The 16,966-nt window shown below is 49.9% G+C and overlaps 1 protein-coding gene across 16 annotated transcripts in view; it reads right to left on the bottom strand.

Annotated features, from left to right (window-relative positions):
- NCAM1 (neural cell adhesion molecule 1) overlaps positions 1-16,966 on the bottom strand; it is a 291,276-nt gene that overhangs the window by 52,859 nt on the left and 221,451 nt on the right. For all 16 annotated transcript variants that reach the window (XM_087868429.1, XM_087868428.1, XM_087868431.1 and 13 more), the window contains exons 2-7: positions 9,682-9,756; positions 7,792-8,010; positions 6,614-6,757; positions 6,072-6,209; positions 4,833-4,950; positions 4,248-4,414 (exon numbers count right to left, since the gene is read on the bottom strand). In XM_087868429.1, the coding sequence (XP_087724555.1) occupies positions 4,248-4,414; positions 4,833-4,950; positions 6,072-6,209; positions 6,614-6,757; positions 7,792-8,010; positions 9,682-9,756 (861 nt within the window). The remainder of the gene's footprint in view (positions 1-4,247; positions 4,415-4,832; positions 4,951-6,071; positions 6,210-6,613; positions 6,758-7,791; positions 8,011-9,681; positions 9,757-16,966) is intronic.

Raw genomic sequence — 16,966 nt, forward strand, 5'->3', positions numbered from 1 at the left:
CATCAGGCAAACACGGACAGATGCAAGGTCACTTTCCCCTGCACACCAGCATCTAGAGGAACATCTCCAGGTTATGTCCTCAGATGGTACTTACAGCATCGTAATTAACGTCTGTTGCGGGCCCTTGACTTTGGATCCCTGTCTATTTTCCACCTGCTGCTATGGGACTTATTGCCTCAGATCGTTCCGTTGCACTTCTCCCCACGGACCCTCCTGTGAGCACAGATGTCCTGGGGACTCTTCCCAGCATGCAAGGCTCTTCTCTTCTGTCACGCCCACGCCTCTGCACCCTGCCACTGAGGGGTGGTCTCGTCTGTTCCCACCCCAATCCAGGCTCCCGCATCCCGAGCCCAGGGAGGGCTCTGGGGCCCTGCTCTTCTGCACTGAGAGGCTGGACATGACCAGGTGCACCTCCCTTCAGGCTGTACCCTGTGCTGTAACTCACAAAGGCTGCTTTGGTCCTAAGGGGTCAGATAAGCAAACCCACTGGTGAACCTGCCTCAGCCCACAGCAGCATGAGGCCTCAAGAGCGTTTGTGTGAGCATAACAGGAACATGCGGAGACAAAAATACTTTTTCAGAAGGGCCCATGGGGGAGAAAAGCAATGGAAATTCACTGCCAAATTTAAAGAAAGGTAGGATGTAACAATTAGTAAAAAGAGCTTCTGGCTGATAACTAGGGCAATGCGTGCTAGAACGTGTCCCTTTCTTAGGGAAAAATGATGTCGGTAAGGTACAATTACAGCAGTCTCTAATTTAGATGTGCCCGTACATACTAATTGTCTTCCCGTCTTGAATCACCGGAGTTCTGAGCCCTATTCTACGATCCGAGCTACTGGTTTCTGTGTTCTTCTGCCTCACTGCCGCCAACTCGGCCGCCACTGGGGAACCTGCCCCGCTTCCTCCCCTAGTGCTAGGCCCCGTGGCAAGCCAAGGGGAAGGAGCAGGACAGAGAGTGAAAGAACGAGGGAACCGTACCTCGCTAGTCCCCCCCCCCCCCCAACCTGGTGTCCTGTCCTTATTACCAATCTCCTAAACCAAGGGAGGCCAGAGAAGGAGGGAGAGGAGGTTAGGAACGTGAAACGGAGAGGAGAAGCAGTGTGTACGTGAGGGACAAGGTTGCTCCAAAGAGGCTATGTGAACGCTCCCCCGGAGATCACAGAGGGGGCTCTCATTCTGCATGGGGGCTGAATTAGACAGAGTCCCTAGGAGTCTGTGGTTTACTTACCTGTCTCTGCAGGAGTCCGGCCACCTCTCCTCTATTTGCCCTTCTGGACTAGCACCTATTCTCCCGGGGAAGAAGCTCTGTGTGTGTGGGGGGGGGTGCAGGAGGGGATGCCTGGTGAGGGAGGTGGGTGGAAAGACAAAGCCCGCCTTGCCACAGTTCCTGCATCCTACATTCATTCCCTGCCCCGTCAGCTCCTCCCCGACACCTGATCCAGCTCTTCACTCTCCATTGGCCCCACGTGACTCTTGACTCACTACGCGCACCTACTTCCTGGGGCACCCACCAGCACTAGAGAGAACCCTAGATCTGTTCCTGACCAGCCAAGTGCGAACTGAGTGTACCTCTACCGAGAAACCATGTGACCCAGGGCGGCAAAGGGAGGGCGTGCTGACTTCAGTGTTCCCAGCCATTCCGTCTACAATTCAGACGTAGTCTGTGTTAAGTGGAGCTTCCTGGAGTAGTAACTCCCCTCTGCCTGCTCAGGCAGAGCGACTTCCAAGCCACCTGCCTGTGTTTGAACCCTGGCTCCTTGGGTAGGTCACCTAATTCTCGGGGCTCAGTTTCTTCATTTGTGAAATAGGAACAAGAATGAAATCTACCTCACAGTGTTGTGCTGAGGACTGAAAGTCGGTTACAGACAGCACTTCACGTGGTGCTTGATACATTATAAGTGCTTGCTTCATGTCGGGTATTATTACTTTACGGAGCTAATATCCAAGAATTTCCCAAGACAAGTGATGCTTACACATTTCTAGACTCATCTCCTTGCCATTTGCACTGCGCTTCACTCACATAAAAAAGGCCCTGCCTTCCCTTATGCAAATTCTAGCACCTACGATCTGTGAGACACCGTCCTCGTAGCTGGGAGTACACGGTCCCTGTGAGCAAGGAGCTCACCATCAGCCCAACATGCATCCTTCCTGCCTCTGTGTCCTCGCCCATGCCCACCGTTCTTCACCTGGCTAGCCCTGCTTGGGAAACAGCACACCGTTTGGGAAGACCTCTCTGCCTTCTGTCCCACATGACCACAGGTCTTCTTTTCCTCTAAAACACTGTGCCCGTTGCCATTATGAAGTCCTTACAATGGGCTGTCATTAAAAATTTCAGCGTTGGTCATCCATGTTAGCCCGTGAGCCCACGGATGAGGAGAGCGTGCCTGTTACTCATTCTCATCCCTCTGACAATGGCTGGGCCCACAGCAGGCACTCAAATATTGCTGGCTGACACTCTCTATTATAATTTATATGCTTCCAAGTTCATCTCCCTCCTCGTGCTTCTCAGAGTTAAAGGACCACATCATACTCATTTTGGTTGCCCCTCGGTCCAGCAACACTGGTGCTTAGTCACTATCTGTTAAATGAAAGAATATGTTAACAATGCATCTGTCTTTATAATATGGAAGAACTTGAAATCTGAGTGGTGGGGAAGAGAATTAGAGAAAAAACTGTCAAGAATATTTCCCAAGGCCATTAGCTTTCACTCTCCAGGAAAGCCAGGTGATGTGAACCGAACTGATAACCAGTTTCTAAACCCAACTGTCATTAATGGAGAAATAAGATTCACCTAAGATTAGCGGGTCCAACTGCACACAAGCACTTGATGTTTCAAAGGTCTACAATCAGGCCCCACAAGCAGGTCCCAAGCAGGTTCCCCAGGCACACACCATAGTGACCTGGGGACTCTGGCACCTAGCTGCACCATCTATAGTGGACCAGCGTACCTGTCTTATTATTTTTTTTTTTTAGAGAAAGAGAGGGAAGTGGGAAGAGGCAGAGGGAGAGGAGAGAGAGACAATCCCAAGCAGGCTCCATGCTCAGCTCAGAGCCTGACGAGGGGCTCGATCTCACAACCCTGAGATCATGACCTGAGCCAAAATCAAGAGTTGGATACATAACTGAACCACCCAGGCGCCCCAATCTTTTTTAAAAACATGAGCAGAGAAGTGTTGAAAGCCAATAGGTTAAGCATTTCTCGGCCACAAATTCTACTTTCAAGGTCAGGTCAAAATACATTTCAGTTCCAAATGAATGGAAGTTAACTAAGTTTATCAAGACAGAGGGAACAGAGACTAGGGGCTCTTCTCATGACTCTGATGGCACCGTTTCACACGGACCACGGAAAGAAGCAAGGGAGATACAGGAAGTCAGCCGGTTGGTCACTATGTTTACCATGGGCCTTCCCGAGTCCAGCACTGTGTGGAGTGGCAGAGATAAAGCAGGAGAGAGACAGAACAGCCAGCACTCCACTATCTCGGTGTTTACACGCTTCGTGGAGGTCAGAGGCCACGATCCCCAGAGCAAATATGGAAATGAAGCCAGGTCAGGTAGGATAGGTGTGGTGAAGAAGCTACAGTCAGATCAGTGGAAGCACATCAGTGGAGGTGGGTGGGTGGTAGCGGTGCGTTAGCCGGGGCAGTGTAGGAAGGATTCACTGAGAAGGCAGGTTGAGCTGAGATCTGAATGGTGCAGGAGAAGAAGGCGGTTCAGAGCAGGTGTAGGGGAATGCCATTCCAAGCAGGAGAGGTATCAAGTGCAATGTCCCGAAGACAAGGAACAAGCTCAGTGTTGTCTAAGGCACAGAAGGAGGGCCTGAGGGTTGGAGAGCTGTCAGTGTGGAGCTAAGTGGAGGAAAGATGAGGTTGGAAAAGAAGGCAGGGGCTAGCTCAGGTTAGGTCTCGCACATCAAGGCAGGGAGTCTGGATTTTCTTCTGGCGGCAACAGGAAACCATGGGAGGATTTTAACAGCAGACTGGTGCTTGAGATCATTCTAGCTACTGTGAGGAGGGGCTGAAGGGGACCACTGTGGGTGGGGGGCGGGCGGGAGACCCGCTGCGAGGCTCTGTCCCTGACCAGGAGAGGAGGCGGATAGCGTGGACTTGGGCTTAGGGCGTGGAGCTGGCAGACGTGGTTGCACCCGGAACAGATTCCAAGGCAGAGAGGACGGGGTCCTGCTGCTGGACAGAGTGTGCGGGCTAGGAGAAACTGTGGCAGAACAATGGCCTTGACCCCGACCGTCCTTACCAAAGACTTTGAGGTGGATGGACGCATCCTGCTCTCCAGCCTTATTCTCGGCAATGCACACGTACTCTGCCTCGTCGTTCTTATCCACCTTCCTGATGGTCAGCTCAGAACTGTCATCGCTGAAGATGTACTTCTCATCTTCCTTGTCCTCTATCTGTTCCCCGTCCCTACAAGGTGCAGAAATGCCAAGTGCCATAATTTTGACCACAGAAGTAAGATGTTTATTTTTAACCAGTTTCCACAGAATGCACACTGAGCCCATGGGAAAGACTCGGTCTTCACAGAAAGTCAACACCCCAGATTGTACTTTCACATACACACCTTTTCTTCCTCTACCCAAACGTCTGTTTCTGTCCAAGGGCTATAAATTGCCTACAAACATTCCAAAGAAGGCCTCTGGTTTTGCCCCACTGGAAGGGATCCAATGCCCAAGGCAAGAGAAGCTTACAGAAAGGCAACCATGCTGCACCGAGAGCTGAGATTCCCAAGCAGCCCACACCCGTGCCACGAAAATGCCAATACACAGCAGGCTCCACGCTCCCTTCTCCACGAGTCCATGGTAAAAGGCACGAGCCGGTTTCTTACTTCGTCCAGCTCATGGTGGGCTCTGGGAAGCCTTTGGCATCGCACACCAGGGTGACGGACTGGCCGAGGTTGGCGGTGGCGTTCACGATGCTCTGCCTGGCCTGGACGGTGGGCGGCACTGAAGGAAGGAAGAGGTGTCAGGGTGGGCTGTGAAAACCCGGAGGAACCCAGTGGCCTGAAGAACAGGCACTTCCAGGGGGACCTCAGGTCGGAGGGTCATGGCCTGGAGGTCAAGACTCCTGGGCAGCTGCAGGGTGGTATAAGCGATCTACATTCCGATGTGTCCTAAATAATCACTCCAAACTGAATAAATAAGTCACCCACAAACATGCATCAATGTTTCTCAACAATACGAAATATCATTATATGTAATATTAATATTGTTTTTAATAACATAGCTTTAAAAGCTTCATAGATAGGTTTTATTCCTTTTAAAATAGGATTCAACTTATAGCAGTTATTTACCATGATGTATTTTTTCAATCGATGCAGATTAATCTTACAATACCATGGTAACTGGAACTTGACACCCAAAAGGGGGCTCTTGATACTGGAAAAAGCTGAAAATGCCTGTTCTTGGTGGTTAGATGGTTAATACCAATTTGAAATGCACCAGCTCACTGAGCGACATTTCTCTGGGACTTTCATAAACAGCCCTGTGCACAAACGGTTTTTACCAAAGGAATGAGAGGGGGAGAATTTGGCAAAAAATACATATCAATAGCCAAAACAATTCAACCACGATTTACTTATTTTCTTAGTACTGACATTATAACTTCCTGTAAACATCTTGTAAATGTCAGATCAATTCCAGGGCGTGTTTATTTGACACACTGCAGATTAAGATTAATAAACCCGTGGCCCATGATTCTGACTATTCTGAGGACTGAATTGATTATAATAAATTCTTTGAAAGTTGAACCAAGGGACTACCTCACGATTAAGGTAACATCAAGGACAATGAAGGATGAATAAGAATTTATTAGAAAGCACAGGGAAAGTTTCTAGTGCTGTAAGACAATGAAGGACGTTGAAGAATTGCACTAGAAGTCCCCCAAGGAGAGGGAAACCCAAAAGGCCAATGTATTAAGAGAAAACAAAACAAGCCAGAGGCTATACCGGGAGGGGGATTCACTTGAGACGTATGCGTGTTAACAGACCAAAGAGAAAGTTACGGAGGATCATTTGGGAGACCCAGGCAGTAGTAATGGAGAGAACAGGAAGAACGGATCTCCTCACCGTTCACAATGACCTGAATGTCCTTGAAGTTGATTTCCCCCCGTGCCAGGATCCTGCCCTCACAGCGATAAGTGCCCTCATCTGTTTTCTTGATGTCCCGGATCTGCAGGTAGTTGTTGGACAGGACTATGAATCGGACTAGAAGAGACAAGAGGCGGGTTCATCCAAGGGTCAGTCAGCGAACTCTGGTATCGGCAGGCAGGTTGCAGGGCCCTTCCTCTTCCCCCGCAGCAATCTTCTGGGGCTGGGGGCGGTGGATGGGGGGGGGGCTTTACACCGAAATCAAGAAATGTGGCCCTGGCATTGGCATAGAGCCAAGAGCAAAAGTCTACTGGCAATTTGTCTTTTTCTTGGGAGAAAAGGTCAAGTGCCTGAATGTACAAGCTCCGGACGATCACACACGCGGGACCTGGAAAGAGCACAGGGCTGTGCGACACCGGCATCTGAGGCTGGGTTGGAACGCCTCGGGGGCTGGACTAGGTGGAAGCCCTAGGGCCCGGTGGCTTGGGGGAAGGGCAGCCGCCAGGGAATTCAGGCCTCACCGTCTTTCGTCAGGATGACATCCCGGCCTTTGTGTTTCCAGATGATGGTTGGGGGGAGGGAGCTGACCACATCACACACGATCACGGCATCCTCCCCCTCCCTGAACTCTTGCGGGGTTGGTGCATTCTTGAACATGAGCTTCTCTGGAAAATGAGCAGGAGCAGAGTGAGGGAAAACAGCTGGTTCCCCCTCACAGACCCTTTTTCGGTAGAGCCATACTGCTTGGCTTCAAGCTGTGGGCAGCTCTCAACCCTATATACAGTGGCACAAGAGGGTCCCACCCCATCCTTGGCCAAGATGCCAGGCAAAGCAGCTGTTGTAAGTAGGGGAATATGGCATCAATGTTCGCAGTTAATGTCTATTCACCGAGTGCTAACCTGATCGTACTTTGTGTGAAAAAGGGTCTATGGAGGTAAAGGGGTCTCTTTACCAAGTGTCTCTTGCCAAGTGGGATGGTGCCAAGGAGGCACAAAGCAAGGTGGAATGAACAGGTACAACACCTAGTCTACAATGACTGGTCATCAGTCCTTTCTCCATCTCCCACTCTGTCTGATACCCCAAACCCAGCTTTCCTAGAGCAGAGAACATTTTGAAGAACACGACAGAAAAAAGGCAGGCTTAATGGCAGTAAATACTATGGCAATCAATACTGTTCCATTAGCTGTCACCCACCATTACACTGGCCAACGAGACAGATGCCTGATAACAAGGTAATGAGGTGCCACCTCCAGACTGGGTTTCACTGACAATGGGAACCGCCTGCTCTGAGTGGCCCAGAGTGTTCAGATAATAATCCGCCACACCCCACCGAGCCTTTGGACTCCATTAGCAGCAGGGGAGAGTGAAATAAGAGGGAGAACTTGAATTGTACGATAGGCAGCACCTGGGGAAGGGAACCCTTAGCACCCCTCTGGGAACTGTGTAATTTGAATTTAGAGAATGGAGGCCAGAGGGAGGTAGCTGGGATCTGCGTGAACCAGGGCTGTGAGTTCTGAACTGGCCCAGAATCACTGAAGAACATACTGGAGCTCTTAGCTCAATTCAGAAAAGACTCGGGGCGTGGAAGGAGGAAGGCCTCAGGGGGCCCTCGGCTGCCCTCCCACTCTGCCTGCTACACGTGTCTTCCTGGCCAAAGGAGAGGACGGGGAATACAGAAGGAGACGGAGGAGGCACTTACGGAAGATCTTCACGTTGACCGTGGCCTCTGATTCGCTGCCATCCTCGCCAGTGACCACACACTTGTAAATGCCGGCGTCGTCAATGTCGGCATTGTAGATGGTGAGCGTGGAGGAAGAGTCGTCGTTCCACACCACGGAGATCCGCTGCTGGTTCGGGGTGAGCTTCTCTCCGTTGGGGGAGAACCAGGAGATGTCTTTATCTTTGGCATCTCCTGCCACTAAAGAGGAAGAGATTATTTTCAAACCACGGGAGTTAAAGAGACAAAATCCCTTCTAGGGTGACCGTGGGCACTCAGCAAGAGCTACAGAACAAGAGGTCATCGGGCTCGGGGACCACGGAGGACGTGATTCCGCCTCCCTCTGGCTTCTGGGCGTCATCGTTATGTACGTAACACCCCTCACAGTGAGTGGGAAGAACTCGATGGCCCCTGGTGCCACTGCTTCTGAGAGTACGCCTGTCCTTAGTGAGGGAAGAGGAGAGGTGTGTGTTGAGGACCTACTGTGTGCCAGGCTCTAAGCGAGGAGCTCTAGCCTCACAGAAGAGGGAATTCGTGTCCAGGATCTGAGCTCAAGGGCCTGGCGAGTCGGAGCCAGCTCATCAGCTTGTTCTTGAGGGCTCAGACTGTGGTCTCCGGAGAGGAAGGGGAGACACCAGCTAGTCTAGGAGTGTGGATTCCAACCAATTTTATTCTAGTGTCTGCCGGCACAAACTGGCACGGCTATCATTTCAGCACCTGTCTCAGACAGACATGTTCATCTCCTTCAATCCTGCGAAGAAGACAGCCAGAATCACCCATGCGTTCTTTCCCTGGGCACTGAGCAGGGGCAGATGCCGCTGCTTCGCCGTCTCAGACACGGTGCTGGAACAAGGGCTCTGGGCTCCGGCGGACACGGCGTCACCCTGCCTCCCTGCACGGCGCCCTTCCCCGGGCCACACCACCCAGCCCTGCACAGATGCTTAGTATGGAAATGAAGCCGGCTTCCTTTCAGAGCCCATCATGTTTTCAATAAATATCGCTATTTGCAAGATGTGCTGTGGGCTCCACGGCGGCATCTCCGGATCATTTAAACTGCTGTAATGAAGGCGAAGCTGGAGTGCACACACCCGGCGGCCACGAGGCACCTCATCCAACGCAAACCAGGACCGCCTTTAAGGCCCCCCCGGCCCCCCCGCCAAAGGCCGCTGGCTCAGTGTCGCCGCGTGCACCTAGCTGAGCGCCGCTTGCCCGCTTCCTCCACGACCCGGATCCCGCTCCCCGCCCACACGGGGAGTCCAAAGCCTACTTGCAAGCTTCTCCTCCACAGACGTTTCCCGAGATTATCCGAGCTGTGGAAATGGGGCAAATTTTCTAAACAAAAAAACAAGGACACCAGCTCCGACAAACCCCAGAGCTCCAGTGGGGGCAGCGGGACAGACAGGGGACCCACACCCTCACAGCACAACAGCCACCGGTACTCAGTTTCCTTTCAGGCAAGTTCAGACCTTCCTGGAATTTCGTGTCCTGGGAGATTCTGAGAAGTAAGCCTCACACTGACCCGCGGAGGCATGGTGTCTGAGGCAGCACTGCTCACCCCGTCGCGCACAGAACTCCGGAGGCACACAGAGCAGGGGACCGGGCTGAGTCGCTATTTTGGGAATTGTGCTGACTTTCCTCAGGAAATCCCTAGACCTGCTCCATCACCACGCAGAAGCCTGATGACACGTTTCACTGTGTCGGGGAAGCCCTTTGCGAGGGGAAGGAAGAGGGCCTGAGAGCTTCCCCAGCCTCCGGTCACACCATGGACCCCGCAGGGGAGCAGCTCCAGGCAGGACTGGCCCCGCACGCACAGGCACTGGCTGCCGCTCAGCCGGCACTTGCCTTAAATGCAGTGGGGCATGGGGCACTTGCCTTGGCATAAGAAGAATTTGGATTCTCCAACGCTGATTTCTCCTTGGCTGGGGACGATATCCACCTGCAGAGAAACTGAAAAAGACAAAGTCTGGTTGAAACACACATTAGGATTTTTGAGAGGGAAACCCAGAGCTTTCATTGAAAAACAGGGTCTCCCTGCTTGGATTAAGAGAGTGAAGAGGGGATGTGGTCTGGGTTGAGAGCCTGTCACCACCAAAGAATCAATGGTTCCTGTGCCGAAGCCAGGAATGGACACGGTCCGGATCCTTCCCTGTGGAACTGCTATCCCCTATCAGACAGTGTGGGGTCCCTGGGAGATTTGGGGTGACCCCCAGCTCTACAAGTTTCTGACCTCTAGAGAAGGCCGTGATCCTGCTCCAAACAGCAGCACTTCTGGGATTCACAGAAATAACAGATCAGTTACTTCTGGATATCAGCCTGAAGTGTCCCCACGGCCGTGTGACAAGGGAAGCCTGCCACTCCTGACCTCCCCAGTTCCCCATGTCACCGTGCTTCATGACTACGGAGAAGGATTCACTGTGATGATCCGGATGGATCTGGAAACAGGGGATGCCAAATGCTCACCCTGCCTTGTGACTAGGGGACCCACACCCCTCTTTCCGTAAGAGGAGACAGCGTACAGCATCATCACCCTCCTCAAAGGCTGTGGTCTGTGCCCCGAGGAATTCCCTGTATCTCCTGGCTCCTTGCGCTGCATTTTTATTCGACTATCCCCTGCTCTGTCACTCCTCTCCACCGATAAGACAAAATACAAGGAGGGCACATATTGCATGGTGCACTGGGTGTCACACGCAAGTAATGAATCATGGAACTTTACATCGAAAACTAGGGATGTACTGTACGGTGACTAACATCATATAATAAAAAAATATTATAAAAAATACATGGCACTGGGTCCCACAGATTGCTGTATTCATTCGGTTCCTCGTATATCTGCTTGGAGCAGATAACTGCTTCTCATGAAAATATAGTTTTAGGGTAGGGAAAAAAATGCTTTTATCCATTTGGATTCAACTTGCTTCTGCCTCCCCTCCTCTTAGGTAAAGTACATCTGAAAGCTGAAAGCTAACGGACATTTGGTTCAACGCAGGTAGCTTCTTAAAGTGGATACGGAGGAGGGGCCGGGACTCAACAGGCCAGGTAATAGAGACTCAGTGAGCCCTTCCTTCGCACAGCCATTTTCTCTGCACCCAGAACCGAGGGCCTGCTGGTTGCCATGGAGACGGACTGGCAGGCAGAGCTGCTGCTGGTCTCAGTCTGTGCTCCCGTGATGAAGGGACTGTGGTGCACTCAGCAGAGCAGAGGGATCAAAGGGCCTGCACGGGGCTGGCAAGGGGAGCATGGGGAGCACCGGGCTACTGGGGGTGCGGCCTTGCTCGCCACCTACAACAGACAAAGCAGACCTCGGAGAAGCAGCAGAGGCAGGGGAGAGGTGGGTGGCCTGGTGCAGAAAGGAACTGCGAAGGGAAGGAGGGAGGGCACAGAGTGAGGAATCAGGCACAGAGTTCAGGCGGGGGCGGGGGGGGGGAGGATGCTGAGTGCTCCACCGTGAGAACAAGAGGGGGGAACTCAGACTGCCAAATGCCGGTTTGGAAGAAATACCGTAGTAATCCGGGGGCAGCCAGCCGCTCCCTTGCTGGGTTTACTGCCGATGACTCATCCGGGGCCCAGGACTGAATTCTCACAGAGAGCAATGAAAGGGCATCCCCTACCTTTCCCGAAATGCCACGCAGCACATGCAGCTGCGGGGGCAGCTAACCCTGTGCTGGTGTCTCTCGCTGTGGTGTTTCTATGGGCTCTCCTCCGGCCAGAGCTGGGTGCGCTCAGCTCCAAACCGAGGGAGCCAGAAGGAGTCTCAACCAGCACCGTGTTCCCCTGCTTATTTCCCGGGTGAGAAGGAGAGATAAAGTGACCTCACTAAGGTCACCTCTATTTAGGGGCAGGGTGGTGGTGGCCATAGAGCCCAGGCCACCTGGCTCCCAGGTAAGTGTTCTTTCCATTACAACGCTGCCTCTGTGAGTAGAGGATAAAAAAGTTCCCATTCATTTGGTTTGATGAACAATCTGGAGAACCTGAGGAACGACCCTCAGATTCCCCATCCCCTAAGAGAACAGAGCAAGCCCAGAGCTGATAAGGCCCTTAGTATTTTGGGGGCATGGGGCCTGATGGAGAGGGCTACAGGCCAGCGCCATCCAAGACCAACCAAGACCTTTCCATTTTGTCCATGCCTCCCATTCCACAGAACGATGGGCCTGTGAAAGCCCAGGAGCTGTGCCTGTGCCATCTGTCACGTAAGTAATGGTCCTTTCTGGACTTTACCGGGGCATTCTTCAGAGAATGAGAGGCATATTTCTGCCTGAAAGGCTCACTGGCCCATATGCAGAGCATCAGCAGCCAGCCTCAACATTGGATCCTGTTTTTCTCCCAGAGCCCTCACTGCTCCGAGAAGGATATTCTTATCCCAAGTGAAAAAACAGCCTTCATCTTTTCAGCTCTTTTCAAACAGAACATGACCCTCCAGGGGCCAGAGAACACGGTGAGGCTCAAGAGTTTCAGACCCAAATGTGGCCAGTATCCTTCTCTGGGCCGTGGAGAGCAATCAGAAACACGGATTTCAAAGGAATTCCCAGCTTCAGCAGATCCCACGCACACATTCATCATCACAGAAGGTTTTTCAAGAAGACATAGCCATTTAGACTCCCGGCACACATGGAAAAGATAGTATGATTCCTCCTTCAAAGCACCAGTCAAAGCTGACCCAGAGGAACCCCAGCCCCTCTTAAAGCCAACGCCTGGATGTCTTCCACTGTAGCACAAGGGCTGATTGCCCCAAAGGCTGAACCTTGAATTATTAGCTTTAATAACGGTGCATGGAAATCCTGCTCTACTCTCCAAACTCCCTCCCTCTGCTTCACGGTACCCCATCCTTTCTTACTCTATTAGGCCTTTCATTGTTTGCAATAAAAATTCCTACCTCAACTTTTGCCTTCCTCCAGTTGCACATATAAGTGAAATTTCCTAACCAGGCTTAACTCATACCTTTAAAGAAACCTAAGAAAACCCTTCTCCCAGAAAACCCTCTCCTCAACTCTTGTTTTGCACAAATGCTCTGCAGTAATGCCATGCATCCATTCTAGATGCGTCCAGAGATACACGCTTACACACATAGGTGTTTGGACCCGAAGGGTCCTCATCCCCCACAGCCCTCTGCACCCAGATTACAGGTTCCAGTTTACAAAAGGTTCTCCGTTCCTTTGTCTGATGCTCACAACAGTTCAGAGACATAAGAAGGCCTACCTTATTGTCTCTATCCCACACAAGGGAATATTAAATCTCAGAGAAGCAAAAAACTAGCCTAGGGCGACTCAGCTAACGAGCAGTTGAGATTCAAAGTCATCGGATGCTAAGTCTCCAGCTCTTTCTTCTATACCCCTAACCTTTGGTTGGCTGTCTCACAGGCTCGTTATGACCTAGTAGTTACCATTTGCTCTCTTTCCAAATCATGGGCTAGGAAGAACAGAGTGTACAAACACCTTATAGTCAAGTTGCTGTCTTCATTTCTACCCTGGTTACTTCCGACTGGCCTCCTCGCCCACCGATGATCACAGCATTATAACTCTTAGCTCACAGCTGGGGGGGGGGTGGAGGCTCAGAGCCAAAAGTAATGGTGGAGTCCAGATTCCAACCCAGGCTGGATGGAGTCCAAAGCTCCAGATATTTCTTCCACACTCTTCTATCCCTTGTGAGCAGACCAAAAAAGGTTTCTCTTAAGAAGAGAATGATCCCTCTGCCCTCCGTCCTCATCTGATTTAAAAAGTAAAATAAACGTGGGGGAGATATGTACATTTTCAAATGTGTTTTCTGTTTACGTGTTTTTTAAAAATCGATGCTATGTTCGAAAAGAGGTGAACTTGTTTAGCGAACAGCTTCAGATGTAGAAGTTGGGAGACTCTCAACTTTCTAGCAGAAGCAAGAGAATTTCCTTTAGTTGCTAAAGAAAAGTGAATTCGGACTTCAGTTCATAAAACATGCTAAGGCAACTTATCAGGAAAGGTGGAAATCTTACCAAGGCAAAGAAACAGAGAAAAATTATTCTGATTTCAAGGAGGAGACCACAACTTTCACTTGAGTCAGCAACATCTTGCAGTTTGATTTTTACTGCATTTCTTTTCAGATTCTAATGTGTTTGACAAGGTAGGAGTTGACAGCAGTATGTAAACCCAGGTCTCTCCCATGGCTAATTGAAAATATTTTCTTGTTCAATCGTGATAAAGATGGTGATTGCTGAGAAAGACGGACTGCAGGTGTGCAGCAGGCCCAGAACCAAGGTAAGAAGATGCCCTGGTCACCAATTTAAGAGAAGGGTGAACAATAGAAGATTAATGTGATTAGTGACTATGCACCAGATGAGGGGATTTTCTAGAACCTATATAATAACAGCTAAGAATTTTTGAAAAAGGCATCACAGTGTCACTATGCATTTATTTTGTTAGCTATTGTTCTAGAAATGGACCTTGAGTATCACCATACTTAACCACTTCCACAGAGAGTTGTTTTTTATTTTCCAACTCTAACTGAATGCTAAATCCCCTTCATGTGACCATACCTATGGGAAATCCAGATGTCTGGACCAGGAGCGTAACAACTGAGGGGCCCCCACTTGCCTCTGGCAGTTTGCTCTCATTATTAGCAAAATACTTGAGGGAACATACAGTATAACTTCACTCCTAAACCAACCCAACTCAACGAAAATAAAGTCAAAACCAATATGGCAGGACTGGAGAATGGTTGAGGCCCAGGAGTGCTGAGTGTGAATCTCAGCTGTGCCACTTACTAACTGTGTGATCTTGCCATGTATTTTAACCTCTTGGTGCCTCGGTTTTCTTATCTGTAAAATGGGGACAAACAGAACCCTCTTCATAGGGCTGTTGGAAAGACAAAGTGAATTAATGTATGTGAAGAACTTAGAATAGAGTTTGGCACATAATAAACACTTTATGCTTGCTGTGTAGTAGTATTCTTAATAAATCCTTATTAACAACCCTTCCCAAAGAAATTATTTTGATCAGTTTTTGAGGGAAGGAATGTTTCTCTTTATGGTTTAAGATAAAGTAATCTTCTCGAATGATCCAATTGGTCAGGTGGCCCAATTCCACTTTCTACACTAATTTAGGACATTCTACTTGCCAGTCACAACTTTATTGCTATGCAAGATGATGGAATTCAATCCAAGGCAAAAAACAGTAATGCAGGCGCCCTAGACAAACCACTTCACCTTGGCCTGTTTTCTCATCTGTAAAATGGAGATGATGGTAAGACTGCATTTGTGTGGCCGGACTGTCGTGATAACTAAATGTCAGGAGACAGCCATAGGTAAGAAGTCAGGGTTTGGAGTCAGAGAGGCCTGGGCCCAAACCCCGGCTCGGACACCAGGTAACTCTGAGTCCGCAGGAGAATCTCAGAGCCTGCTTGCCACATTTATAAATGAACATAACAACCCTGTTTATCTCATAGGGATGTCGAGATGATTTAGAAAAGCAATGTATGGAAAGTACCAAACGCCAGCTCTGCTCTGTGGGTTATTTTTTTATTTTTATTTTTATATTCTTAAAAGATTTTATTTATTTATTCGACAGAGAGAGACAGCCAGCGAGAGACGGAACACTAGCAGGGGGAGTGGGAGAGGAAGAAGCAGGCTCATAGCGGAGGAGCCTGATGTGGGGCTCGATCCCAGAACGCCGGGATCACGCCCTGAGCCGAAGGCAGACGCTTAACCGCTGTGCCACCCAGGCGCCCCAATGTGGGTTATTTTTTTAAATGACGGTACATATATGACAGCATTTTGAACTCACACACACACCCCAAGCAAACAAAACCCCCCATCATGCTTGTAGTGAGAATAACATAACGGGAACCGCTTAACTACCTGTAGACACGTATTATGGTACGTGTGCGTGTGTTTATATATATGGTACATCCTCTGTGAGCCTAGATAAACGTGTGTGTGTAGAACAATGCCACTCGTCAGACTGCTATTGTTGCAAAAAGCAGCTAGACATAGGTAAATTTATCTCATTTTGGGAGAGAAAACCAAATAAACAATTAGGAATGACAAAGGCGTCTCGCCCATACTTGACACGCGAGTCCTGTAATTCTGGCTCGAGCTACTTGACGGCAGCTGGGCAGAGGAAGAAAACGAGGCAGACGGTTTCACTTTCACGTATTAACCCAAAAGTTAAATGTCATTTTAAGGGAACTGTAAAATATGTGTTCTTAGAGATTTTGGCTTCAGGTTCTGTATGATGTCATCACAAAGGCAGACCATATTCTAACTGCCACTGAAAGCATCCTCATCGCTTAAAGCTGGATCATAGCAGCAACTGAAACATTCTAGAAGCCATGCTTAGGGCTGCTCAGTTGGGGCCTCATCTATGGAAGTGCAGAGAATTCTAATTCCCATCTAACCCTAAACATCAGAAGTAACCTAGATAGGTTCCTAGGCCAACTAAGTTTATAACCAAACCCTTGGGAAGCCCTGTGTGTGAAGCCCCCACAGGAGCCAGACCCTGGCGTCCCCCAGGCTGCCAGCTAGCCTAGCGAGTGAAGGACGCCCTTCAGAGACCTGTGGTCTTTCCTGGTTGAGAACGCCAGCACACAGCAAATGTGGCAGAGCAGAATTCAAGCCTGGAAGAGGAAGGAAAGAGGAGTCTTGGGGGTGGTGAAAGGTTCATTCTTTATCCATTAGGATGGAGAACCAAAGCTCCCTGTGTCAAGATTAAGCCACACTCACAAGTTGCAGACGTGTGCAGACATCGCTAAACTAAATTCACTTGAAGGAGATGTGGAGTGCACACACAGCCAGGTCTCCAACCTCCCAAACTGGACAATGTTTCCTTACAAAACCCATGCAATAAATAGTCCCGGTGAACATTCTCTTTAGCGTCCTCAAGTCCCACGGCTCTTCCAAAGTGATGGGGGAGGTACAGAGAAGGTGAATACGGCTGTAGAATTCTTCAGCTTTCCATGTCACACAATACTATAATAGACGTTACAATAAGGAAGAAACAGTTCCGAGCACCACTGCACAACCGAAGCCTACGTGATTAATCTGATATCTCATTACCCCGAACATTCTATCCTATGGAATTCTGGTGGCCAAACAGCAAAATCACTTGCCAGAAGCAGGAGTTTCTTAACATTATACATGATATAAGCTGCTGGGAATCAGGACTAATTGGGCGCCGGCTCTGTTTCATGGGAC

The sequence above is a fragment of the Ursus americanus genome, chromosome 16, assembly GCF_024610735.1.
Source record: "Ursus americanus isolate L20-20 chromosome 16, mUrsAme1.1.p, whole genome shotgun sequence".
Classification (NCBI taxonomy): domain Eukaryota; kingdom Metazoa; phylum Chordata; class Mammalia; order Carnivora; family Ursidae; genus Ursus; species Ursus americanus.